Genomic DNA, 27,854 nt, shown 5'->3' on the forward strand with positions numbered 1-27,854 from the left:
ACAGAGCTGGAGCAAAAAATTTTTTTCTCCCAACTACCTATTGCCTTTTAAGGTTAATAGTATTCATTTCTTTTTCTTCCTTCTCTTACCCTCTTTCTTCTCACTTGCATGCATCATCCCATTGGTCCACACTGATTATCCCCTGAGTTTGGGTTAAGAAACTATAAATGCTTCAAACAGGATGTTAGCAGAGCCCTGGTTAAATAAGTAAATACTTATACACATATACACCCAACCATACCTACACATGTATATATCTTCCTTTTTCAATATCAGATTTAAAGGAAAAGTGTAAAAGACAATTTTTCCAAGGAGACATGTCACATAGCATTTCTGTCAACTCCAGATAGTTGTATTTGTTTCTAGAAACCAATTTGCCAAAAGCATCCATGTGCTTTCTTGGTATATATGTTGATTACAATGCTCAATTTATATGAACTCAACTCTGAAGAGAGAGAAGCCAATCAAGTAACCCTCTGTCTTGTTGAGATTAAGATTATGTTTCCCAAGTATCAAGTTCTTTATCCAGTATGCTATACCAAGCATCTGTTTATACCTAACATCATACACTGCTCCAGAAACTCAGGTTAGTTTAAGGGTATAACTCAGTTGTTTTTGTTAGAAAATCTAGGTTTGGCTATAAATCCTGAATATGTAAGAGAACTATGATACTACTTGCATCTCTATTCAAAATGCAATCTGAGTCGATTAGTGTAGATGATTAGAGCCAGTGGTTATGAAATGAGTTACTCATTTGGTCCCCTTAGGGCATTAGACTTCTCTTTTTTGATGGATACAAACAGAAAATAGCCTTTAACCCATTTTACAAGTACGCAGGACTTTGATTCCCGGATATATTCATGTTAGTTCTTCATTGTAATTGGAAAAACAACTCAAAGTTCTCAAATTACCAAGAAGGCAAAAGGCTCATGTTAATGTGAAGCTTGGCTCCTTTAATATGAGAGCCACTTTGAAGATTATTGACAAGACAATGTAGTAGATCTTCTTTTATGGTATGGATCTTGCATTGTATTATTTAATGGGGATTTTATATCTTCTACAACAAGTACAATAATTGCTTGTAATAAAATTTACAGGCTGAGGTACTTTCCATAAGAAATATATTTTAGCCATCATATCCATGAGAGATATTATAAAAAGGATACTATTGGTGTAGAAAAAGTAATTACCAGGCTGGGGTTGTAGCTCAGTGGTAGAGCGCTTGCCTCGCATGCATGAGGCACTGGGTTCAATCCTCAGTACCACATTTAAAAATAAATTTAAAAAGTAATGTGCTAATTCTTTTTTTAAAAAAAGTAATTACCATCTACTACCTGCCAAGCCTTCCCAACATTCACATCTATCAGAGATTATGGAAGACTCTTGTAAAAAATATTTAGGAGTCATGCTAGGCCTCTTTAGGAGTTCTGGCAATAAAACATATTTAATATTCTAATGTTTACAAAATCAATGAACTGCTTTCTAAAATTGAATTCAAAATTTTATTTCAGTTGTCATCCAGTTGCTGCATAATGGCTATGACTAAGTATGTGAGGTTTGTTAACTCTAAAAATATTGTATAAAATACTTTATCTCTGCTGTGTTAAAATAAACTGTGTTGAAACTAGCACAGCCCCCTGAAATAGGGAATTCTGTTTAGAAAACATCCCATCATTCCTACAAGCAGAGTCACTGATGCCGTCTTTTTTATGAATAAGTGAGGTATTTAGCCATTCATCCTGGTCATTGTGTTGGGAAGGACTAGAAGCAAATATATCTAGGACACAAAAGGAAAACATGGTACCATACCTGCCATTCCTTCCAAATTCCAGTAGCCCACAGAGCATCTCTATTTAGATAGCTTTCAATTTCTTCTAGAGCCTCTTTTTTATTGTTCTGTAGATTAGATAGATTGTTAGCCATACAGGTGTACCCCTAAGTAGGTGAGGATTTTTTTCAGGTTCCAGGTGAATTAAGTGAATAGTTATTTGGTACTGTCCATCATTTTTAGTGGGTTCTCTTTGCAGAATAAATGTGATAAGGTAGAATAGCCATAGTAAGTGTGTCAGTAAATTTGGTATTGCACATTTTTCTTTACAATTCAATATTATGGGACAATTCATGCTATTTCGGTCAGTTTAGCTTTGCTGGAAGTGACTGTGCACTATTGTTGAGGCCCCATTGCTTTCTGGGTATTTTTCCATAAATTGTGCCACTTGATGTCTCAGTGTATTTCAAACTGTTCTCAACAGAGTTGCATTTCATGCTTGCCTGGAAGATGTTTCTTATTTGATGAAATGTATGTTCTCCTTTCTAATCATGGTTTTGCATTGTTATTTCTAATATTCAGGAGTATACAATTTGATGAACTTTTCATTTGCGAACCAGTACGTTTATAATCAGTGTTTTCAAAAGACTAAGGTCTAGTTTAAGGGTGCCATAGTATTGACTCACCTGGATTGGCCATTAGGAGTAAATGAGCAGGCTGTTTATTCAAACCAGGCTGCTTGGTGTTATTCCAGTAGAGCAAAACTTATACACAGGAATGAAGTTGTGGCCACTACATCAGCCTCAGACTTACATGCACTCTCTCCAGTACAGTGCACTCACTGTGCCACCACACAAATTGGCAGGAAACTGGGACTTAAAAAAAAATCAAGGTCTAACAGCAGTGTGTTACTAACTGTCCTGCTCAAGGCCAGCATTCAATTTGACCCTACTAAAGTAAATTTGTACTCAAGTACAAACATGCAGAAGTAATAAGTTTAATGTCTCTAGCTTCAAACATTTTTCTCAGTTTGCCATAAAATTAAAAATAGGAACCATCAAGCAAGTGGGCAAAAGGAGTAATGGAAGAGAACCTAAAAATATGGCCTTATATCAAGGATGAAGAATTATGTCATCAACCAAAGCCGCTTATTATCATTTATATTTCATCTTACCTTATATAATATGGCACATATTATATGGTGCTTACAAGTTTACAAATAATCTAAGAAGCAAGATATACCTAAAATGATGCCCTGGATGTTTTTCAGTTTCCTTATGGATGTGGAATTTGGCTGTGCTTATGAAGTGTAAATTTAGTCCTCCTTAGAACAGACTTCAATCTGTGTTCTCATGGTTGAACTATCTTTTGTCTTATTTTAAAATTCAATTATTTAACTGAGTCATACTGTGATTTTTCTCAGGCTGAACTCATTTTAGTCTGAAATGGATGGTACTAAAAGTACACAGATGAGACTTGTCTTGTTTTCCTTTGACTGAAAAGTCAGCTTGCATATTAATTATCTTGACCTACTTCACTGGCATTTGGGAAAAGACAAGTAATTTCCTATTATCCCAATTAGCAGTTTCAAAGCTACTGAGGTGTAGGCCTTATAATACCTTTGTTAAATTATTAATTATGCCAGCCTATGCAACTTTCAAGGGATAAAAATCATAAAAGTATAAGACAAAATAAAAAGATATGTTTCATTTAGAAATCATCTGCCATAACACTAAAATACTGTTTTGGTTGATACAACTTGAAGTTGTCTTGATATCTCTCTCTTTCTCTTGCCATAATAGGCAATTTAGATGAGGTTTTCAAAAGCTTTATCCCTTAATCCTACTGATGTGCCCCTTGGCAGTTATAAGGGTACTCTTTTCTAGCCATACATTCTTGTGTCTTCATTTACTCAATGAAGTTATAATTTTCTCTTTTCCCATTGCCTTGGAAATTGCCTACCAGTCTTCTCACTTAATTTATGTAGATATTTATCTTGGGCTTAGCAATTTAAAGCAAAATCTAGGTCTTTTTTGAGGGGCTAGAGAGGGATAAATCTATTACTTTGTAGCTGCTAGACACATTTGGTTACCTGGATGAACTATTGCTACTGTTCTCAAAATAATATCTGCTGAGAAATATATTTTAAAGTGATATTTCAAAATCTAACATTCTTTGAATACCACTGATAACTTAGGAGCTAATATTCAGTATCCTAATATCTGAAATTATCTAGGCAAAGAGGCTGGATAATTATGACGGCCAATATGGTGCAGAAGAACATACATTAATCCACTTGAATCATTGTAAATGGTCCTAGAGTAATTTCCTGAAAATTTTCTAAAAATCCATGAATTTTATTTTTAACAACATTCAGATAGGAGATGTATGGGCAAGGGTAAGTTTCATATTCTCAGAATATGAAACTGTTGAAGGGGGGTAATAAACAAGTTGAAAATAAATAAAAATACTGCAGCACTTTTCATCATTTTTTATTTTCAAAGTAAACTGTACACAATACAAAGAAATTGGAAGAGTATAATCAATAATATCTAAAACTCTAGTTCAAGTTTAAAGGGAGTACATGAATGAAGAGGGATATAACAATGGAAATAAAAAGGCATGTGATAAAGTCGGAATAAATGGCAGAAAACTTTAAATATGTCACTTCTATGAACTTTAAGGTGCCATCCTTGACTAGTTATGTAATTAACATATATATAAAGAAAAAATGCAGAAAAAAATCTAGAAAGCAGTAAATATTCTCTTAATATCATATTGTCATTTTGAAAAAAAAATACTGTTATGGAGCCATTAAACACAGAGGATTTGATATAATTCTTATATTGCTTAGAGTCTGGATTTTTTTAATCACACCTCTCTCAATTGATGAAGAAAGTCATTAACTTATAGGAAGTTCAGAGATGGGACTATTCTAGGGTAAATTTCATGGCTCTCTAAATGTCAGAAATCTCAGTTAATTTTTTTAATGCCAACAGTTCCACACATCATTTCTCATAAGACAGCATACAAAAAGCCAAAGACCAGACTTTATTATTAGTCCTTTTTGTAACATCAAGGGCAACTTTGTCTAGATCCCTCCAGCAGGCGTATTCCCAGATATCACTGGCCAGGGTTGTTCCATATGCCCATGCCTATATGTCAAGGGAAATTGAATGATTATTAATAGTTTAGATTACACTTGAACCATTCACAAGGTCATAAAATAAATGTACTAAAACGTTTTGTCATTACTTTCTGTATGAGGAGCTCTATTGTTGTGTATTTTTATGTCTTTAAGTATATTTGTTTAAGCATTGTTTCATTTTTTAAATATGTACATGCAAGCACATGCCCCAGATCATGTCACCTCATTTCAAAGTCTTGGTGCTACTAAAATACTAGATATATTTTTAAAAAGGTGAATATTATGTAACCCTGAAAATATAACATGTTTGATATAATTATTGTTGCCTTATAAATGAAAAAGTATGTTTTCTATAAACAATAAATGATCATAGCTTAGAGTACAATCTCTGAAGACATTCCTCAGTTTAAAGTCTTGCTTTGTCACTCTGCCACTTACAAGTGGGATGAATGATCAAGTTATTTAATACCTCTATACCTCAATATCTTCATTGTTAAATCAGATGGTAATAGTACCTACCATTTGAGGTTGTGTGAGGACTAAATGAGGCAATGCCAGAGAGCACTTAGTGTCCATATCTGACACATTGTAAATCATCCAACAAGTGTTATAATTATGTGGTTGTATGTAGATTTTATGTAGATTTGAATTTAGGCAAAGAAGGCAGTTACAATACTTAAATAACTATTAGGCCTGGCAAACCTCACTAATGTTTACTTGACTACATGACCTATCATTGCTTAGTTTCAGACATTGACTTAAACTATGTGAATGACTGTTTTTATAGGTAAAAATGATTAAAGAACAGCAATTTTGTACATTAGCTGTTGTCTACAAACTGAATTAGAAATGTCAGTTGTTTCACTTTCTTATCACTCACTACTCCTTTCTTTTTTGACTTTGGATATATGGAAACTCAAAAGAAACTTGTATTCCTAATGTAAATCACCTTATAATATGTATTTACTTAAATAGTTATTTACAGATCATGCCATTCTAGTCTCAGTTCAAATATCTTCCCGTTAGAGTCCTTCCCTCACAACACAGTGTGATCCAGATGCAACCCCTCACCACCATCATCACCATCTGTGCTTTGGTATGGTATTCTGTTTTATATTTTTCCCAGCTTTATCACTATGTATATAATATCAAATATTATTCACTGGTTTATTTTCCATCTCTACCCTCTACCCACCATAATATAAGCTTCTTAAGAGCAGAGGTTTTATTCCTGTCTTGTATACCCAAGGCATAAAATAGTATATAACCCAAAGTAGGCCAGACAGTACTGACTGAATAAGTGAATGAATGTATAATAGCTAACCCCCTTTCTTCCTAATTTCTTATCTATTTTATTATATAATAGAGCTAAAGTTATTGATTATCCATTATGCAACATAAAACAGGAATCAAAACATTGCAGAATTCTTCATTTTAGGTATTTTGGAAAGGGCTAGCCAGGACTGTATGTGCTCAGCATACCCTCTTTGTGCTGAGATGCTAATAATTAGGATTACTAATCTTTGTATTGTGGCTCTTTTATAGTCATATTCTCTATAGTTGAAATAATTGTCCTATTTTACTCCAATTTCAAAGATGAAAGCCACAAAAATATGACATCTGAAATGGTTAGTTCATTGTCATGAACCAGTTAGAAGCCAGATCTTCCAGCATCCATAGGTTGTTTGTTCTTCCTACCAGAATCTTTTCCCTGTGGAAAGAAGGGTGACTCAACTCACTACCAATGTTTGGTTCACAGCCTTAGTTCTCCCTTGGAAGTCGTCCGTCACCTAGCTTCATCTTAATTTGTTTTTAAAAAGTGTTAAAATTGCAACTTTGTACTTTAGCAAATAACCAATAGCCCTGCCTCAGTCAAAAAAAATAATCTCAGAACTGTTGATAAGTAATGAACCCAGATATTAATGGTAAAAGAAAAATTCTAGATGCTATATGCTATAATCACACCAGCAGAAAATGTGGCTAAATAAGAATTAAAGCTCATATAAAAGGATGACAGTCTCTCCCTAGCATAGGTAAGACAAGTTATAATTTACATTTTTTTTTACCAAGACAGAAGATCAGATTTAGCCATACTGTTACCTGTTCCTATTTTCACACATCAAAAAAGCAAATCACTTTTTTTTCAGTTCAGTAATAGTTTATTGACAGTTTCTCAGTGACATACCTTATAGCATATTATATAAGAACCTATCCTAACTTCATTTTCCTTTTGCTTTATTCACCCTTGCCACAGAAAGCTGATGGTCCCAAATGCCTCATTTTTGTTCCTCGTCATAGGAAATTCACCACTTATGATTACCACCTGCTAGGAGATAGCATGTTCAGATATAATAGGATTGTACCATGCAACATGTATTGGAAATTTTATAAATGTCCACATTTTTATTTTGCTGTTTAATTCGTAATAATAACGTGCTTATTGCAAAAGAAAGGAATATATAATATGTATATAATGCAATTATAAAAGTACAAAGAAACCCTCTCACCTTCTGACCCTCAAAGATTACTGTCAAAAGTTAATGATGGGGGCTGAGGTTGTGGCTCAGTGGTAGAGCACTTGCCTAACACATGTGAGGCCCTGGGTTCAATCCTCAGCACCACATAAAAATAAACAAAGGAATGCTGTCCATATACAACTACATAAATTCATTTTCCTCATATATCTTTTTCCTGATTCAGTGTGAGTAAGGGGGTGAAGCATGACCTAGTTGATTTATTTTTTCTCTGAAATTTTTTGATGCAAATAGTTTATAATAAAAACAGCAGTGTTGTGAGATAACTTACCACTTCAGAACCCAGCCTCAGTCCCATACTCTAGAAAATGCAGTAGTTGGCCTTCTCAAAAATGATGGACAGGAACATGAGAAAAAAGGGCAACGGCTATTGTGCACTCTTACATACACCTCCACACACACATCCCCTAGACTCATACATCAGAAGTTCTCCTAACTTCTTGCTTAAGTCTTCAAAGTCATATAAATTTTTTCTTTCTTTATGGAGATCTTTCAGTACTATAAGTTTATTCCAAAGTTCTGTGATGACAACAACTAAGCCAGAGTCTATCAGTTAAAAAACAAAATAAAACATTGCAAGTATATTCTTAAAAAGCCAAAAAGCAAAACTCACAAATGGTTTCAGAGTCCCTTATCTGGCAATCAATTTGCCTTTGGATTTGGGCTTCAAGTTTTTAAACATTAAACCTTCTATTAAAAACTTTCTCTCTTATTTTTTTAGTTTTCTCACTAGTTCCATTACTCTGGCCACTCAGACTTTTTATGTTTAGCCACAAGCACATCTTGGCCAAATATCTGGTCTTAATAGCTTAATATGTTATATTTTGAAGTTTTTCCATTAATGGGACAATACTCACAAGTAATGTGTCAATAAGGAAAATGTGCCAATTGTATATATTTTGTTTATGGTACTGGGAATTGAGCCCAAGGCTTCACACATGCTAGGCAATGTAGAGAGCTACATCTCCAGCCCCTTTTTTAAAACTTTTACTTTTAAAATAAAATCTCCAGAACCACACACATAAAAAAAAATCAACTTTCTGGGTTCTTTTACAGAAATTTTAGAATACTTAAAAATAATAGTTTCAGTTATCAAATTTTTATTCATTTCAGAGCTATGAATTATTTAATATCTCTATCATAGGTGCTATGACATTTCAATATTTAGATTTATCCTACTGAAATGTAAACTAAATTTCTGTTTTTTATTTATGATTTACTGTATCAACATATCATCTAGTTAGTTTGAAGCATGTATTCATTCATTTAACAGGCATTTATTTACTACATGCTAGGTGTCATATTAGAAGTATACTTAGCTATTCCATAAGTCTACTTACAACAGAAATTTGTAAATTATCTTTAAGAAATAAGATAGATCTTTCTTTTTGATAACATGAAACAGCAAATAATGCAAAATAAGTAGCATCTTTGTTACTTTAATGTTACAATAATTTTTCCTAGTAATCAATTTATAATTGTTTTAGATGGCACATGATATTCTGTTTTCATTTTAAGGTACTTATCACTTACATGAAGTTTACAAGACTGGTTAGAATCAGATATGAGATCACTTGAAGAGCTATTTCTGATTTGGCTCATTCCTTAAGCTTTGGTTTAGGAATAAGCATTCAAGTCACTCAGCTGTTCTGATTACCACTAATCAAATGTCAAAAACGTGAAGTGAACATCATATTATACTGACCATAGATTAATATTTCTTTAAGAAAATGCTTCCTAATTTTATAACCATCATGGAATTTAACTATCAGGAAAAAAAAAAAAAACATTAACATCAGGAGCAGTGATGCACTCCTGTAATCCCAGCAGCTGGGGAAGATAGTGAGTTCAAAGCCAGCTTCAGCAAAAGCAAGGCCCTAAGCAACTCAGTGAGACCCTGTCTCTAAATAAAATACAAAATAGGGCTGCAGATGTGACTCAGTGGTTGAATGCCCCTGAGTTCAATCCCTGGTACCCAAAAAACAAACAAACACTTAAAAATTAGCATAGGGAATGTTAGCAGAGTGCCAAATAATGAAAATTGTACTATATTTTGAATGTCTGTCTTAGGGAAGTTTGAACCTTAACATTTCAAGCCTTGTTTTTAACATTGCTCTATGCTTACAATCCCTATCTTCCATGATTTCAAGTCTGATATTCTTATTATGCTCTTTTTATTTTTATAAATCATCCATAGAATCTATTGACTTCTATTCAAGATCTATTCTTTTAAGACTTCTTAATTTTCTCACCCATGACTTTTTTGGGTTTTTTTGCTATATTCTTTTCCTTGATATTTTTGTTATTTTTGCCCCACTACAACTCCATAAACTAATTTTAGAGTATATTCTGTGACTTATGAAACGGACATTTTAAAGCATATACCTTGGGATTCTAGGTGAGAGAAAATAGCCTTTGATATCACAGAACTTGAATTTTACACCACCACCACTACCACCATTTCTGCTGTTTTCTTAATGTTTTTTAACAATGCTAACACACAGGAGTTTATATCCCTTTTCTTTAAAAAAAAAAAAAAAGAAAAGAAAGGGGGGCTTGGGCTATNTTTAAAAAAAAAAAAAAAAGGAAGGAGAGACAACTTGGAATCAGTGTGGCTTTAATGCAATCTTGCAACTCTGACAATAAACCCCACCCCTCACTTTGAACTCTATTGTCTTTTTTTACACACTATGTAGTTGCTGGGCAGCCTCCTCTTTATTTACCATATTGGGTTCTGAGATTCATGATGGGGTTTTATTAACTTAATTAGAAGGATTTTGCCCCAGCACTAGAGGTTGGAAAGATGTTTACCCTTCCAAAAATAATTTTGCACTAATGCTGAAACACTTTGCTGAATAATTAAATGAAAAGGTAGCCTTAGCTTTGAATGTTTCTTTAAATTTATAGCATGCATCTTTTTTAATGTGTTATTATTGGTGGTATCTCTCTGGTAACACTATAAAACCCATTTGAAAATGCTTTATATTAAGGTAAAGGGTTCATTTATTAGATAAATTGTTTTTATTCAGTTAGGCATATGTTTCATGCTACATGTAAATAGGCATGATAGCTGTCTCATTATGGAACTAGAGTTTTAAGACAATATGTCCACCCTCCCACCCAAAATATAAACACATTTTACATACTGGAAAAATTGTTATTGAACCTCTGCTTGAATATTTTAGGGTCTCGGAGTGCCTACCTCCAAAAGCAGGATATTTCATGTTGGACAACCTAGCTAGAAGGTTCTTTCTTATTGATATACAAAAGCAGTCCTCTGACAAATTTTCTACCTGGTTTTAGATCTTAAAATTGCAATTTAGAAAAATATAGAGCAAGTAGTTGAAAGGCTGTCCTATGGAAGGAAAGATAAGATGGTCTTTAAAGTTCCAAAGAACATTATAAATGGAGGGTAGAGGAAGCTGATTGTAGATTGATTTGAGAAAGAAGATTCTAATTACTGCATTTGCCCATAAATGGAATGACTGGTCCTGAGTTTAGTGGGCTCCCCATTACCAGGTCCTCCAGAATTTTAGACATACTTTCTGTTTTTAACTGATTGATTTATTAAGGAAAAAAAATTATAGAAATTATTCTAAAGAAAAAGGGGCAAAGGACAGAGCATTATAGTTCTCAATTTAAAACTTTGTATATTAATTTAATTCAGTCATTCAAAGTGCTTATCTGTGAATCCACCTAATGTCTTTCAGTCCTTATTGCAATATCTTTATTCATAAGGGTATCATGCAGTGTTTCATCTTATGCAACATACACTGACTATGACTTTCCACTTATCTCCCAGCCTGGAGGTACTGTCCCCAAAAAAATCTAGTTTAAAATGCTTCATTTTCATGATTGAATCCATATTCATCCTACAATCAAAATTAAAAATCAAAACTCATCCCAATAGTCTTCTCTAAAACTTCACCATGCATTTATATCAGGTTTATCAGCCTGTGCTTTGTAGAACCTATGCTGGGGTTTTGGTTTTTTGGATAACAGCTCTTCTGTTAAGACTTAAGTCTCAAGGTATTCTAACCATAGGCCTATAATAATTTACAAAACATTCATTTGTTGTCTAACATTATAAACTACTGGTTCAGGGGGACCACAGAGTACTTCTTAGTCCCTTGTCTCCAGAAGTGTTTCTTTTTGTAATGTCCTAGTTTGAAACGTTTATTCTTGCAGAAAAAGCCTTAAATATCATTGAAACAATATGGCTCTACCTTATTAGATCATTTTTTATGATTTTTTTAAAAGCTCTTTATATTTTTTCCCAAGCCTCAGTTGAACATTTACCTTCATAGCATTTGTATAAGCAATTGGTATTATTCTCTGCTAATTCATTTTTAGTGGCCTCTCATTCCATATTTTATAAAATTTTTCTTTAAATTAAAGCTTTTCCTAAGTAAATTTCTTGTAACTACCTTGATTTGAGCTGAATCTCTTTTTCCCTCTCTCATTGAGAAAGTTTATGTTTATATTACTGTAATTTTATTTTTGTAAATCACTCATAATTAAAATTTTCTATTTGTCTTACAGGAGTTTTAAATCATGTTTCTTTCCTGTATGGTCCATATTCAACTTTGTGTTTTCTTCTCACTGTTAGAGAAATAAAAACAAAGACAAAATTATAGGATGAGTTTGTTTAGTTTCTCTCCCCACCCCTCATATATATATATATATATATATATATATTGCTGCTATTGTTGTTGTTGTTGTTTGTTTTCAAAACAGAGTCTCACTGTGTTGACCAGGCTGCTCTCAAATTCGTGGGCTCAAGTGACCCTCTCACTGCAGCCTCCCAAGTAGCTGAGATTACAGACACGTACCACTCACTACCACCGAACTATTATAGTCTCTTTTACATCTCCAGGGCCACAAAAGTTCTTCCCTGTTGTTCAGTGTTAGGACAGGGTTTTACTCATTTCTTTCTATTTATGAAGCATTAAATTATCTGGGTTTCAATGCGTACAGTAATTACATGTATTCATCCCATCTTTAATGCATTAAATCCTATAGTTGGCATTATTAGTGACTTAAACAGAAAATAATGATGCTCAAGTAATATCATTTATTTTTTTTAATATTCAGAGGGTTTCATAGAACCTGATTTGCCAACTTTTATTAACCAATTAATGGAAAAGTAGCACTATAAAAATTTGGTGACTTCATGAGGATAATTTGCAGGATTTTTAAAAAAATTTTTTTTCTTAGTTGTAGTTGGACACATACCTTTATTTTATTTATTTATTTTTATGGGGTGCTTAGGATTGAACCCAGCGCCTCACATGTGCAAGGCAAGTGCTCTAACACTGAGCCACAACCCCAACCCCAGGATTTTTAATCCATTGTTCATGCATCCTCAGTCAATACCTGAATATGCCAGGATAAAGTTTGGGAACCCTGCAGATAGTAAACTAGTAAGAGTAAAGAAATAAGAGTACCAAAATTTTCTAGTAGCTTATATTTTAAACCTAAACCTGTCCTAGATCGGCCATATTCTTTAGTCAACTACTTCAGTTGTTTCTAAAAATTATCATTTTGCATCCCCTATAAATAATAGGTTCTAATTATAGAAACAATTGGAATTCATACCCTTCATTTAAGGCTTTTTATATAAAGTAATAATGCCTTGATACAAATTGATCATCCCTAATTCAAAGATCTGAAATCCAAAATGCTTCAGAATCCAAAACTTAAAATTTGGGGGTTTTTGCATAGGGTCATTTTAGATTAAGAACATTTCAAATTTGGGTTTTCAGATGAAGGATACTCAACCAGTAAAGTCCATGCAAACATTCCAAAATCTAAAAAAAAACTATGAAATCTGAAACACTTCTGGTCCCAAGTGCTTGGGATAAGGGATACTCTGTAGTATAAAACTGTACTACTAATTTCTGCTCTTTAGAGCTAATATAACTGGGGGCAACATTTGAATATTTATGTTTTCTATATTATCTTGCTATAATGTCTAGGGCTAAATACCTGCTGCTTGCCTATAAAAAACAAGATGTCTGTTCAAGGTAATCATCTTTATTATTATTTTAGAGAATAAATGATGACATTTCAGAATGTGTAATTATAAAACAAAAAGTGATGTTAAGCTACATTGATGATACTTCTTGAGATTTTCACACATGGCCAGTGGTATCCCTCTTCTAACTGAATAGTTAACATTATAGAAACAATTGGAATTCATACCTCTCATGATGGTAAAAATAAACAAACTTGATTTAGCCTTCCAAAAATTATTTGCCTATCATTCACTGAGCAAGTGCCTATTAAATAAGGTGTGTAACATGCACTTCATTGTCATGGAACCCAAACTGAATACACATTAAATAACACTGTTTCATGGGTTTGTAGCTTATAAAATACCATATATTGTTGGGGAAAAAAAGCTATGTGTGTTAAAATTTGCTTTGTGATAAGTTATGGTATAGAAAATAAAGATAGAATGTAATATTCTTTTACAATTTCAGCTAATATTTAGCAATATCCCCATTTTATTAAGTGAGTTTATAAATGACCTTCATGTTTTTAAAGTTTAATAAATATACCCCAACAATGATAATGTAATGAGACAGCCAAATTACCTGAACGATTTAGTAAACATCAACAATATTTCCACTGATGACATAAAATCACTCTTCGATTTCTGAAATATGGAATAAAGTCCTATGCATTACTGATATACAGAACTAAATTTCTAGTATATTAAGATCATTGACATCAAATAAGCTACTTTAAACCAGCTGATAAATTATTTTCAAAAAGTGCAGGGCTATTTTAATTCCTTTAGTATCTTAGGTTTGAAAAGAAGGAAAGAGACATAATATAGTTTTTTTGTATTTGACAATCAGCAGAAGTTTTATAAGCAAGACTTCATTATCATCACAAAAGTAAATCACAAAAGTAATCATAAACCAGGTGTTCTAACAGGCCATATAGATAAACAATGACTAAAAACTCTCAAGAGCCTTTTATTATATTTACAGTGCCATTTTGTGGAGTTAAAATGGTGAGAATTATGTCTATGATGTTGAAATTCTTATGACTATAGAACAGGAACAAACTAGAATCCTTTTTCAGTTTTTTTTATTAGTGCATTATAGTTATAGATAATGTTGAAGTTTATTTTGACATAATTGTACAAGCTTGGAATGTAATTTGCTCTAATACATTTCTCAGTACTTTCCTTTCCCTCCCCACCTCCTTCCCCCATTTCATTTCCTCTACTTTACTGGTCTTCTCTTTATTTATAGTTTTTTTAATTAGTGCTTTATAGATATACATAAAGGTAAAATTCACTGTGATATATCTATATATGTACAGAGGCTAGTTTGGTCGATTTCATTCCACCCTCCCTCCCTTTCCCTACCCTTCCTCCCTCCCCTTTAATCCCCTTCCTCTATTCTTCTAGTCTCTCTTCTATTTTCATGAGATCTCCCTTACCACTTTTTTTTAAAGAATGGACTGCTCTATTTTCTATTGTGAATTGTTCCATTGATTTTCAGTTTAAATGGAATTGTGATGTATTAATTTACCTACCTAACTGAACTTTTATTCTTTTTATTGCTCAATTTCTAAAATCAGAGCTTGTCTTAGATTGAGAATATCTGACATAATTGTGTACTACTCCTAGTAGCTCATAATTCAGGTGGTTGTGGCCCAATTAAGTGAAAATGAGTGGCATGTGCCAGTAGGCTTCATTAAGATAGAATACTAATTTTTATGTTTTAATTGTCTCCAATGAAATGCCTGAATTTTTAGAAAAGCCATTTAATTGATCCAGTGGTATAAGAAAGCAGATCTTCTTAGTGACTAGAGAATGCTAGTCACTAAGAATTAAAATTATCTCAACTCAGTTTTCAAAGATTATTTTAAAAATAAAATATTATTATAAAAAAGAAATGAATGGATAAGTAAATCATAAATAGATGGGTAAAATTTACTCTTCTACTCTTAAATTGTCAATATTTTATGGAAATATAGAGATGAGAAGATAAGAAAATATCATTTTTAAAATATTAAAGCAGAAACTAATGGGTATGTTATAAAGGTATCTATTTTATCTGACCCATATGGTTCAAAATGCTAGCTAGCCATTCAAAGTCTGCTTAAAGGACCTAAAAACTTAAAAGTGTTAGACATAGCCATAAACCCACCCATAACAAGCATTTGGCTGCAACCTATTCCAACATTTTTCCAAGGTAGTAAGGTGGTAAGATAAGATTTTTTCATAGTAGTTCATTGTAATCAGCCTCTGTCAATAAAGAAGCACCTTTAGAGAGAGTATTATGAGCTATATTTATAATTAAAAACTCATCCTGAGTCTTAGTAAGATTTTGACTCACCTCATCTACTCCTAATATTAATGACACATGAATAACTTGACAGTCTAGGTCATTAAATTACCCTTTAGTGATGATAGTCATCAGTTCATATAGGGACTGAATCATTCTTCCTTGACATAGCAGTATCAGAAATAGCATCAGCAAATGTAGACATGAAGAAAACATATAATTTAGAGAAATACAACATGGTAATATAGATGAGACAAAGAATTAAGCTAGAACTAAATTATGAAGTCCCTAGTATATCATGCCCAGGGGTTTGCACTGTATCTCAATATGCTGAAGGGCTTCAAGTAGATTTTAATAGGAAAATGATATAATCAGACAGTAAGTTTTGGAACAGTCTCTCTGTTGGAAATGTACATGTATCTGTGTGGAAGAATATATGATAGTGAAACCAGTTAGAAAACTACTTCAGTGATTCATGTGGGAGGAATGATAACTCCTCTCCAAATGTGGAGATAAAGTAATCTGCTCAAAGCAAGATCCTCGGGTAGGGAGTAGGGCTTTTAGTTGTATCATGCTATCTTGGACTATGCCTCATGGGGGAATTGGATATTGAGCTAACCAAGCACTAATAAGAGGTCTGCCACATAGCCTTCTGTAGCCTGAAGTTAGAAAACACAAAATTTAGAATAGTGCTGATCAGCATGGATATACAATTTTCTCTAGCAATTCTCAGTGGCCAAGCAGGAATAAGAAAGCACATATTGGAAAGAGTACATATAGCTCCTACCCAAGAGGGTGAGGGAATTGAGGAGTCTTTACTGAGTAAAAAGGTGGATTCAAGAATGGACTGGGTTCTTGGTAAGATCAAAGATTAGACATAGTGGAAGAAATAAGGAGAGGAAGGTGTTACCAGGGAGAATTATAGTACTTAAGGAAGTGACATGGTTTCACCCTGATGACAAGCTCAAATGTGTTACATTATAGGATTTGACAGAAAAATTAAACAGAGGTGGCTTATTTCAAAACAGCTTTTCAACATCCTTCTTATATGTTTGAATCTTGAGGGTAAAAAAATTAAAAATTGAAAACAACAACAACAAAAAATGGTCCAGGTATGATAATGCATGCTTATAATCTCAGTTACCAACTATAATCCCAGATACTTGGGAGGCTGAGGCAGAGGATTCCAAGTTCAAGGTCAGCCTGGGCAATTCAACAAGACCCTGTCTCAAAATGTAAAAAATAAAAAGGGCTAAGTATGTCGTCAATCCATAAAGCACACCCAAGTTTAATTCCCATTACTGAAGGGGAAAAAAGAACTGGGGAATACTGCCACATTAATGTGTAAACTAAGCTATCTAATAGCAAATGTTGAACACTCACTGGTATAAGAAATAATCCCATTTATATTAGTAGGATTTATTTATTACATGTTTCAATTGCTTAGTAAAATATATTCAATGACATAACATAAATTATGAAGAATTGAAAGCTGAAGATATTTTAATGTTCCATTCTAAAGTAAATCTCATTTAAGTTAGGTTTACAACAGTATTAACTTATAAGTCTTTGTGTGAAATAATTTTAAATTTGATGTCAAGGGCACTCTGAGTCAGTTGAATGAATTATGTGGATTTTGTCCTTTTACTTTCACTGTTTTCTCAGAAAGATTCTTTTTGTCTCTCCTATGGACTATACCTGTCTGTTAAAATGAAAGACATTTTAATGATTTATTTTTTCTATAAAAGTATGCTACATAGTCTGGATTTGAAATGCAATCTGCAAGAGTTAGGCATGCCCATAAATCTCAATCTTTCATGTTACTCATATATAGAAAGAAGACATTTTCCCACATGAAAAAAATGTTAAAATGGAATTGCCTTCCCTAAGGTAAAACACAAATATCTATATAACTATGCATTTTTATAATATGGTGCATTTTGTTTAGATTTTGTAGGTTTGTTGAACACATTAATCTATTACAAATACTGGCTAACAGTTTTTAATGAGGGTTACTATGTGCCAGGCAGTATTTTAAGGTCTTTATATAATGTAACTCATTTAAACCTCACAACACCACTGAGGTAAACATTATTATTATCCTCATCTTCTAGATGAGGAAACGGAGTTTAAATAGCATAATCCATGACTTCCAGCTAGTTAAAAACATATCTGGAGATTCAGACTAATACACTCTGACAACAGAGTAAACGTTTTCAAGTATATATTGACCTTCAGGTCCATAATTTTATTTTAGGATAAATTTAGCAAAATGTATCCTTTCAGATATTTTTTCTGTGTATATTATTAAACTTATAAAAAAGGAATTAAATTTTTTGTTTTATTGCAGCAAGTCATGATAAGTATTAACATGCTCTATCAAGTAAAGCAAAACCTCATTCTAATCTTTCAGTAACATTTACACCAGTTTAAGTTTTACTACTAAAAATTAAAATTAGTTTTTTTCTGTTTTAACTAACCAGTGTCCAAAAATCATGTATCATAATTTGTATGAATGACGAATGTGAAATAATTCTCTACATGAATTAAAATTTTATAATATTTTAAACTTTGACATAATTTCTTTATAGGTAATTTGTTAATATCGGGATATTGTTTTAAGAACTGCTTCCACAGAATTAAGTCTGGATACAAATTTGAAAAGTATTTCATATGGCCAAAGTTATTTCAGCCTTTCCTTCCAAATTCCACTTTATCCAACTTCTAAGAAATAATACAAATCTTTCTGCCTGTTTATGATCTGAGGGATAGAAAAGCAACAGATACAGGAGTAAAATTTAAAGATAACACTGATTCTATCAGTCACTACTCACAGATGCCAAATCTGATGTATTATGGGTTACTGTTTGTTTCCTCATAATAAATCATTAGTTTCATCACCTTTTACCAATCCAGTCATTTCAGTGACCCAAAAGGAACTATTAAAGAATACAACATTCATATTTAATCTAATTCCAACTTGTAACTTCTCTTTTGAAGCATACAATATGTAATACAAAATAAAAATTTATTATCAAAGTGAACTTTAGTGAAATTTTCATATTTTCTGCATCTTTTGTCAAGGTAATTACAAAAAATAAATAAAAAAGTAGAAGGTAAAATACAAATGTTAGTGTCAGAATCATTACTGAACTGAAAGGCTAAATTGATTTGCTTCAAAATTTTTATACTAAATTGAAGAAAAGCAAAAGTTGTTTGGTGCTATTTCTTAGGATTCTTTGAAAATGAATACTAATTAGATTATATAATATATTGCAAAAACAGTGATGCCTCCATTAAACACTTAGCTCCTGTTTAAGAAAACCAAATTCAGAACTAGTGAATAAATTATTACTTTTAATCCATATGTTCTGGCTTTTGATTTGTCATCTTAGTAATAATTTGATGTGGGTATCTGTTACCCACCTTTTTTAGCAGGTTGCCATGGCAACTCCTGAGGTAAAGTACCAGTTGACTGGAGCTTCAGGCTTTGTCCATGCTAAATACAGAAGCTGCATTTGATTTCAGCTTGGCAGTTTCTATGGGGAGCAATGTACCATAGTTCTTTCCACTTCCCAGGCTGACTTTTTCATTACCATGGAGACCAGATCAGCCCACACAACTAAGATCTCAAATCATTCCTAGTATGGCTAAAACTAAGGCCTTGGGAACCAAGGCTTTCTATAATTAAAGTATATTGTTTTGTTAAAGAAGAGTTCCTGGTTCTGCTTTTGAAGTATTTATTGATTTTCCACAAAGAAAAAACAGGTTTCCTAGCACTGTGCTGAAAATTTACAAGAAGAAGAAAGAAAATGTCATCATGACATTTTCCTTGGTCAGATTCTGGTTTTGTATATAATTATGGTATGTACTCTTCATAGTCAATCACTAAATAATAATGTTTCATTTCAAATTATCTGAGAGTATTCCTGTATAGTAGTAAACACTTATAATATACACTTGATCTTAAAAGGTTACTTTTAATTTTAGTTTGAGGTTTTCTAAATTTGTTTCTAAATCCAATATTGGTGTTTTTTAGATTAGTTCTACACTTAAAATAAAATCAGTATAAAAAATTTATTCTAGAACATTGATCATAAGTATACATGGACTTAACAAAGAGGTAGTGATATGATATTTCACTATAAATTCAGTCTACACAGATCTATAAAGATCTGATAAATTATCTGTAGAAGATCACAATAGGCCAGGATAATATTTTCTTGAATTATTTATATATATATATAAACTCTGTGAACTTTGGCCCTATTTGTGATATAGGCATGTATTAATATCATTCACACACTAGCATATATGTATCCATACACACACAAACACACATTAGCATCACAAATATGGCCAAATTTCCAGATTTCTTTGATGATCACTAATTACTCTACAGCTGATATCATATATTTTATTGCCTCCCTGCTCCCCCACAAACACACAGGCACACACAAATGGCTGTAGTCAGAGGAGATGGTAAGGAAATTTTAAGTGGAATTCTGTAATCCCACATTCATCCATTCATTTGCATATCTCTACAAAGTGATTTAAGATAGCATCTCTACTTTGATAGTATTTTTTTACCATAGAGAAGGCAACATGGTCCTTTCTTTAAAAAAAATACTAAAAAGGAATTTTAAATCCTGATTTTAATAAAATATGGAGTTTTTATTTCTAAAAATATATTATGAATAAACTAGTACCATAAAGCTGCTACAAATTAATTTATTTACAGATGGAAATCAATTCATTCATATAATAGGATTTTTTGTTTGCTATCAGGAAATTAGCAATTCATTGCCATATTTGAATGCAAATTACGTTGTGTGATGCAGAGAACCTCCTGACATTTCAAACATTTGAATTTTCCAAAAGGAACTCTCACCCTAATGAAGTTACTGTATAATTCTAGTTTTCTGTAATTACACTGGTGAGTGTGAAATTCAACATTTGATGCTAAATGTTAAAACACAGATATAGCTGGAAACATTTTTACAGTAGCTATAAAGTCATTTGTATTTTTCCCTAAGAATATTGAAAGTCAGCATCTAACTCTTTAGTAAAACTTACATTCTTTAAAAGGGCAGTACTGTAAAGTGTTGTCAGGAAGGAAAAATGAAACATACAGGGAATTTCTTAAAGTATATTCCTCATATGTTCTTAGGTCCATCCCATATTTAATAACTACTAATTTCTAGGACAGCTAAGATTATAAATACTCACTACCCTAAGCTTTTAATTAAGGTGGACATTTGTGCTGATTTGTTTCCATCTACACTGTATTTCTTAAAAACATGATTTCATAATGATTTTTACTCAATTTTTTCTTCTCGTCATGTACACAATATGTATTGGAATATGCAGATGATTCAAACAATGGAAATTTATAAGTCTATGATGGAATTATTATAGATTGGAAAATTAAAAAGTATGTAAAAATGTCATTAAGGTGAAAGATTAGATTTATAACACTTTGGTGAAAAATATAAATGACTATCAAGAAATAATTTTAGATTCTCAGCACATATTTCTTGAAATTTTTTCCTATCTTTCTTGGCATTTGATTTTCTGGAGAAGATATTTTTGGTTGTCCTTAAATTCAGTTGGCAATACCCCCAAAGCAGCTTTTCCTTGCCAGGGTTGCTAATGAGCAAAAAATCCCAAATGTCAGGCTGGTATGCCAAGGAGGTTATTAATAAGGCATTAACATTTAGAAGTTATTGAAGGAGGAAAATCAATATCACAACTTTTTTGTAATATTACAAGCTCAGAAGGAGTAAGTAGATGTCCATTTCAGGCTTCTAACAATCAAAAATGTTACAGCATAAGGGGAAATAATACCTTTAAATTTTTAGCTAGGACACTACTTTTCCTACTTTACTCCCATCTCCCAGTCCCTGCCCCCCCCCACAGAACCACCTGTTATATTCTTGTTGAAAAGAATTTAGTATTCCACTCACTTTTGCAGATTAATACCTCCTTTCCCATCATTTAGTATTGTAGGATGACATGATACTGGAACTGGTATTAAATGAAAATTCTCTTTGTCAAGTAATCTTACCAGATCAAAATGGCATTATTTGGAGGATAGTGTACAAATTTAGTATAAGAATAAGATTAGAGTGAACTAGGGCTAGGAATGTAGTTCAGTGGTAGAGTACATGTTTAGCATGCATGAGGCCCTGGGTTCAATCCTCAGCAACACACACACACACACACACACACACACACACACACAGAGAGAGAGAGAGAGAATAAAAGTTTGCAAAGATCTATGTTACTATTAATTTGAAAAATATGTATGTCTTCATTTATTTTTGGATTGAGTTTTCAAGAATTAGGAAGCTGGACAGAAGCAGAATAAGCAAAATTCACTGATGATAGATAAATTAACTGATCAACAACTTGGCAAGGGTGAAGTCCTTTGTTTACTTTGCATGGGTTCTGATGGAGTGAACGTACTAGATACATCTTCACAACCTCAGTTCCCCCATACACATACCCTCCCTTTTGTTCTATCAGAGTGTCCAATTTGGAGAATTCAAGTCAAGTGTGTTGGAGAAATTAAGTAGTTTGGGTCTTGGAGGTATAATCAGTGTTTTGAAGATATCTTTACCACCAAATTGCATATATGGATCAAAGTTCAGATCAGGTTTCAACTTCCTTTCAAAGTACTTGTGAAGTAGGTAAAAGAATGTCCTAGTAGGGTTGGAAAGAACAATGGGGAACCTGTTGGAAGAAATAGGAAAGAAAACAATATAAACATTGTTGATCCCAATTTACCTTTTCATTTTGGCAAAGCCACACATTTCACAGATGAAATGTTGTGTGACTCACTTGTTCACCAGATGGGCAGTCCTCATCACACTGATTATCTTCCAGACTGAATATGATCTATTTAATTATATTCTTTTGATATAAATATGTGAAATGGTGATAGAGTTTATAAAATTTCATAAGTTAAAAATCTGCATTGTTTATCTCTAAATATTTTGGGTTTTTAAAAAAGGATACTGTTTCCTATAGTGGGTTCACATCTCAGACTTGAGCTATGTTACCTCTGTAGTTATTTCACCTGCAACTGAGAACTTTAAAGGTATTGTTTTAAGATAAGTAAAAGTTAATCATAAAATATCAGTAGACTCCCATCTATCCACACTGCTGAAAGAAAACATTACCAGGAATCATTATGCTTACTAAAGTTATCTCATTGGAGTTTAACATGAATTTTTAATAATAATATCAAAATAATGTTATCTACTAAGTTATTTTAAAATATGGATTATTTAGAATGGAGGGGTCAAATATTAAGTCAAATAAAGTAAAAATTACAAAATTTTAAGACAAATTCGAAGGAGTTGTACAGCTATATCAAGAACTCTTTAAGGTCAGGCTATCTTTGTATATTTATCCCTAATAATTGGTATTATTCAAACACATACACATTAAATCCTTACTGAAAATATTTGTCTATAAAAATTATTTCCTCCCATTTTCCATTTTAAATTCTGAATGATGACATTTACAATGACCATATATTGCAACAAAATTCCTAGGATGTTTTTCTGAAAAATCAATTAACCACCAGTTTATTTTCAATGAAGTAATATTAAATACATCTATTATACTTAAAAGACCTTTTCAGTTGTTGCCAAAATGTTATGTCTGATTACAATGCACTGATAAAAATATGAAAAAATAATAAAAGAAACAATTGTTGCTAATACATAGCTCCATTTAAAGAGTACTTTAGGGCCTGGGGTTGTAGCTCAGTGGAAGAATATTTGCCTTACATGTGTAAGGCACTGGGTTTGATCCTCAGCACCACATAAAAATAAGTATTGTGTCCATCTTCAACTAAAAATATTTTTTAAAAGAGTGCTTTAGACTAGGAGTGTTACTTAGTGATAAAGCCAATGCTTAGCATGCACCAAGGCCCTGGGTTCAATCCCCAGCACAAAATAAATACATAAGTAAACTAAAAGACTTTAGGTTGGGCCGGTGATGTGGCTCAAGCAGTAGCACGCTCGCCTGGCATGCTTGCGGCCCAGGTTCGATCCTCAGCACCACATACAAAAAAACAAAGATGTTGTGTCCACCGAAAACTAAAAAAATAAATATTAAAATTCTCTCTCTCTCTCTCTCTCTCTCTCTCTCTCTCTCTCTCTCTCTCTTAAACAAAAGACTTTAGGACTTACTTTATTTGAGATAATAGTTTTTAAAGCAAATAGAAAAAGCTATCATGTAGTATACAGACAGTAATTAAATCATAAATGCACTCTGGGGTCATAATATAGCACTAGATACATTATGATGAAAACTACTTTCATAAGAAAATATTACATCTCGTGTGAATTATATAGATAGAGGAATTGTGATTTGCCAATTTAGAGGAAAATTCCAATTACCTGCAAACAGTATTTCCTTAACTGTTTGGCCTGTAGCTAGGTTCATAAAATATTTTGCTTGGATTGTTAATTAAAGAAGTACATAAGTTCTATAAGCACAAACTTTATTATGTTTTTACTGTTTCTCACTGTGCTGCTCATTTATAAATTTAAAATTAAAACTTTCTAATTCCTAACCCCTGTGGTGTTAAAGAAAAATGAAGCAAGCAATTTTTTTAAACTCTCATCTGTTTTTTTAAGAGAGAGAGAATTTAATATTTATTTTTTTTTTAGTTTTTACAGCGGACACAATATCTTTATTTGTATGTGGTGCTGAGGATCGAACCCAGCGCCACACGCATGCCAGTCGAGCTCACTACCACTTGAGCCACATCCCCAGCCCCTTAAACTCCCATCTTTTTAACCGAACCTTTTATGATAAAATAGGCCCTCAAAATATGGACACATGTTACTCAAGCCCCACAATTACCAATCTTTCTTTTGGTCTAAACATTCGGAACAAAAGTACTCTTTCCAATACTTACATTGAGAAAAATAATTATCACTAACACTTTATAGTGTTAAGTATCTTTTTATTTTTCAAAAAGAAAAATTTAAATCCAAAATAGTACGGTACGTTTAAAAGAACGGGAGGCTTCAGATAATTGTGTTAAATAAGCTTTTTTTTTTAAAAAAAAAAAGGAGCAAAACAATTGTTTCTCAGTATCTCTTTCTGTGTTACTGCTGATAGGTGAATATCTGCTGTTGGTGACCTTTGTTATCTCTCTACAAGCAGTTTAAGACAAGTATTCTATGGCTTTGCTCTAAATTTGCTCTCAACTCAGTGATGATGAAACTGAGTAAATGGAATGGAGTTGTCTCTTAGAAGTCAAACAGAAGTAGGACTCTTTAAGTTCTCATTTCTCTTAAGCACTTCTTATTCCCATTTTCAAGTATTTTTCTTGCCTTTCATTCATTAAGGGCAAGATTTTTTTCACCTGTTTGGTATTCAAACTTAATTATTCTCTTGCAAATGTTTGTGCCTCCACCCTTAACCACTCTATATTCTAATCTTCAAAAAATATGATTAGATTATCATCAGTCATTCCTGGCAGGTACATTTTTAAATTTTAGTTGTACACAATACCTTTATTTTGTTTACTTATTTTTATGTGGCACTGAGGACCAAACCCAGAGCCTCGCACATGCTAGGCAAGCGCTCTACTGCTGAGCCACAACCCCAGACCATGGCAGATACATTTTTTAAAGCCAGTTTACAATTATAAAACTTGTTTCTAGAATTCATATTTCTGCTATTACTTGGGTGGTCCTTAGTGGAACTTTGTTTTTAATTAGTAAAATATAAAGGGAAAGAAATATCCTTCTCAAAGTATCCTATGTGATTTCAAACTGGGCCTCAAAGAATTTACATGGGAAGTAGATCCACACTGGGAGAAATCATTCTATGCACAATTCAAGATGATGTTACATCTGGATCCATCATTCAGAACTCCAGGAACCCAGGAACAGGGAAATAATATCTGTTCCTTCTTATCCTGCTAGGCTACTGGCCTAATAAGCAGAGGTTTCAGTGATGAATGAAAAATTAATAAATATTTCTTAATATGCCAAGCAGAGACATGACTGATTTTTCTTTGGAGTAGCATAGACACATTGCTGTTCTTCCAAAATATCATTGGTTAAAAGCTTGAAAATAGTGATATTTATTTTAATAGCAGGAATAGGGGATATTTTTATAGTTAAATCAGCCATAAGAAAACAAAATAGTCAAGAGTCATATATTTTTCAGTTTTGGCTGCCTTTAAAAAAAATACAATTTTCATTTGTCTTTTTAGAAAATAGGGATAAACTTAGTCTGTTACTGTAATAAATAATTTTAGCTGATTTGAATATTTAGGCTATTGAGTAAGGATAAATGAAGGTGTCAGCTACAAATGAGGAAGGTAGAAACAGGGGATCAGACACAGAAAAAAAAAACAGAAAGCCCAATGAAAACACAAAGGAAGAAAAAATAAATAGGGTTGAGAATCTAAAAGGGACTTGCAAAAAGTTAAAGACATATAAATATGAGATTCAAGAAGTCAAAAGTGGACTTTGATGAAGTACATATGATTATGAAGTGTATTTTTGTTGTTGTTTTTTGTTTTGTTTTGTTTTGGTTTTTTGTTTTAGAGATTTCTTATAGATTAGCCATATACCAGCAGCACTTTGTGCCCTTGCCTCTGTCTACCTGGCTTGCCAATGCATTGTTACTTTAGATACATAATGCATTTATCTGGACATACTGTTGATTCAGTGGGGTTGAGTCTAAGAGTATCTTTATAGTTGTTCTTTTTGTCTCAAAAATAAATAGGAATTATTTAACCCTACATAAAATTTAGCTTGAAAGAATTTATTCAAGCTGTTTACCAAGGCCGCTTTCATTTTGCCATAATTTTAGTAGACCAAGATATTTCCATCAGATTCCTCAGCAAAAACATTGTTTTTAACTGTAATACAATGTTATATGTGATAAAAATGTTATGTTTGGGACTTCAGATAACATTAATAATAAAATGCTGTGTGAAGTCCCCAGCCTCAGGTCTTCTGACTTGGAAACTACTTGGATATGCAGTACAATTGGACATTACTTCAAACAGCCCTACCCATTGGGTGGGCCATCCACATGTGACTGGCCTAAAGCAAGAGATCTCAAACTGCAGTGGGCATAAGAATAAACTGAATTGCTTGTTCAAAATACACATTCCTGAGTTCTATATCCAGAAATTCTGATTCAGTAGATGAGGGATAAGGGCCCAGAAATTTGTGATTAGCAAACAGATCTCATCCCCACCCCTGAGATTCTTCTGTGAGTGGTATTGACCACTATTAGTTGAAGAGATACCTTGCCCTAGGGAAATTATCTTCTCTTCTGCTAATATACACAGATTAGTAGCTAGCTGTAACTAGTTTAAAATAGTGATTCTTCCTCATCATCCTGCACTCTGGTAAGGTGCTAAACTCAGGTGTTTCCAATCTCTTGGAATAACGTTCAGCAATCTTATAGAAACAATGATATATGTCTAAGTTAGTCGAGTTTGATTACCAGAGTTTACTGAGCATTAGGGAATACAGTAGTATATAACATTGGTTCTGCAGGAAAATGAGGGATATGTTCAAAACAACTTATAGAATGCTTGAATTGCATAGATAAATTAAGTACAATTTAAATTTAGAAATGACCTTATGCCCAAGGTTAGATTTTTCTGTTTTCACTGTTTGAAATTCCATGACCTTATGGAATACATTGGAAAAAGTTATAGCTAGCTTTTCAGTATTTATAATCTTCCAAAAAATGAGGTATTATATTTTGTTTCATTTGACCTACATATGAAGATTACTTAGTTCTCAGCTCCTTTTGTGCACAAACATAATGATGTGATAAACAATTCTGCTGGTTTCTGAACTCTGCTGCATCTTATTTTCTAGATACCAGTGTTATGGACAACACATGCTCCTCCCCATTTTCTAAGAGAGTAATCATGAACACTATACTTTCTTGGTTCCCTCTCTTGATTTGTTTCTTCTTCTGTGTATAACTCAAAAAATATAAAAGGATGTTGCACATAAAATTCAGCCCTAGGATAGAGATAACAAATATTGCCAATTTGTGCCTGCTGATGATACTTGTATTCCTCAAAA

The 27,854-nt window shown here is 32.6% G+C and overlaps 1 protein-coding gene across 8 annotated transcripts in view; it reads left to right on the forward strand.

Moving 5' to 3' along the window:
- The window catches only part of Cnksr2 (connector enhancer of kinase suppressor of Ras 2), a 241,034-nt gene that overhangs the window by 201,421 nt on the left and 11,759 nt on the right, over window positions 1-27,854 (forward strand). Inside the window, exon 22 of one of the 8 annotated variants that reach the window (XM_048796455.1) lies at window positions 17,944-17,954. The exons of the other annotated variants lie outside the window; for them this stretch is intronic. Within the exon in view, the coding sequence (XP_048652412.1) occupies window positions 17,944-17,948 (5 nt within the window). The 3' untranslated portion in view covers window positions 17,949-17,954. Of the gene's footprint in view, window positions 1-17,943; window positions 17,955-27,854 lie in introns of those variants that run through there. 8 annotated transcript variants of the gene reach the window in all.

Source organism: Marmota marmota, unplaced genomic scaffold (assembly GCF_001458135.2).
Source record: "Marmota marmota marmota unplaced genomic scaffold, marMar, whole genome shotgun sequence".
NCBI classification, from domain to species: Eukaryota; Metazoa; Chordata; class Mammalia; order Rodentia; family Sciuridae; genus Marmota; species Marmota marmota.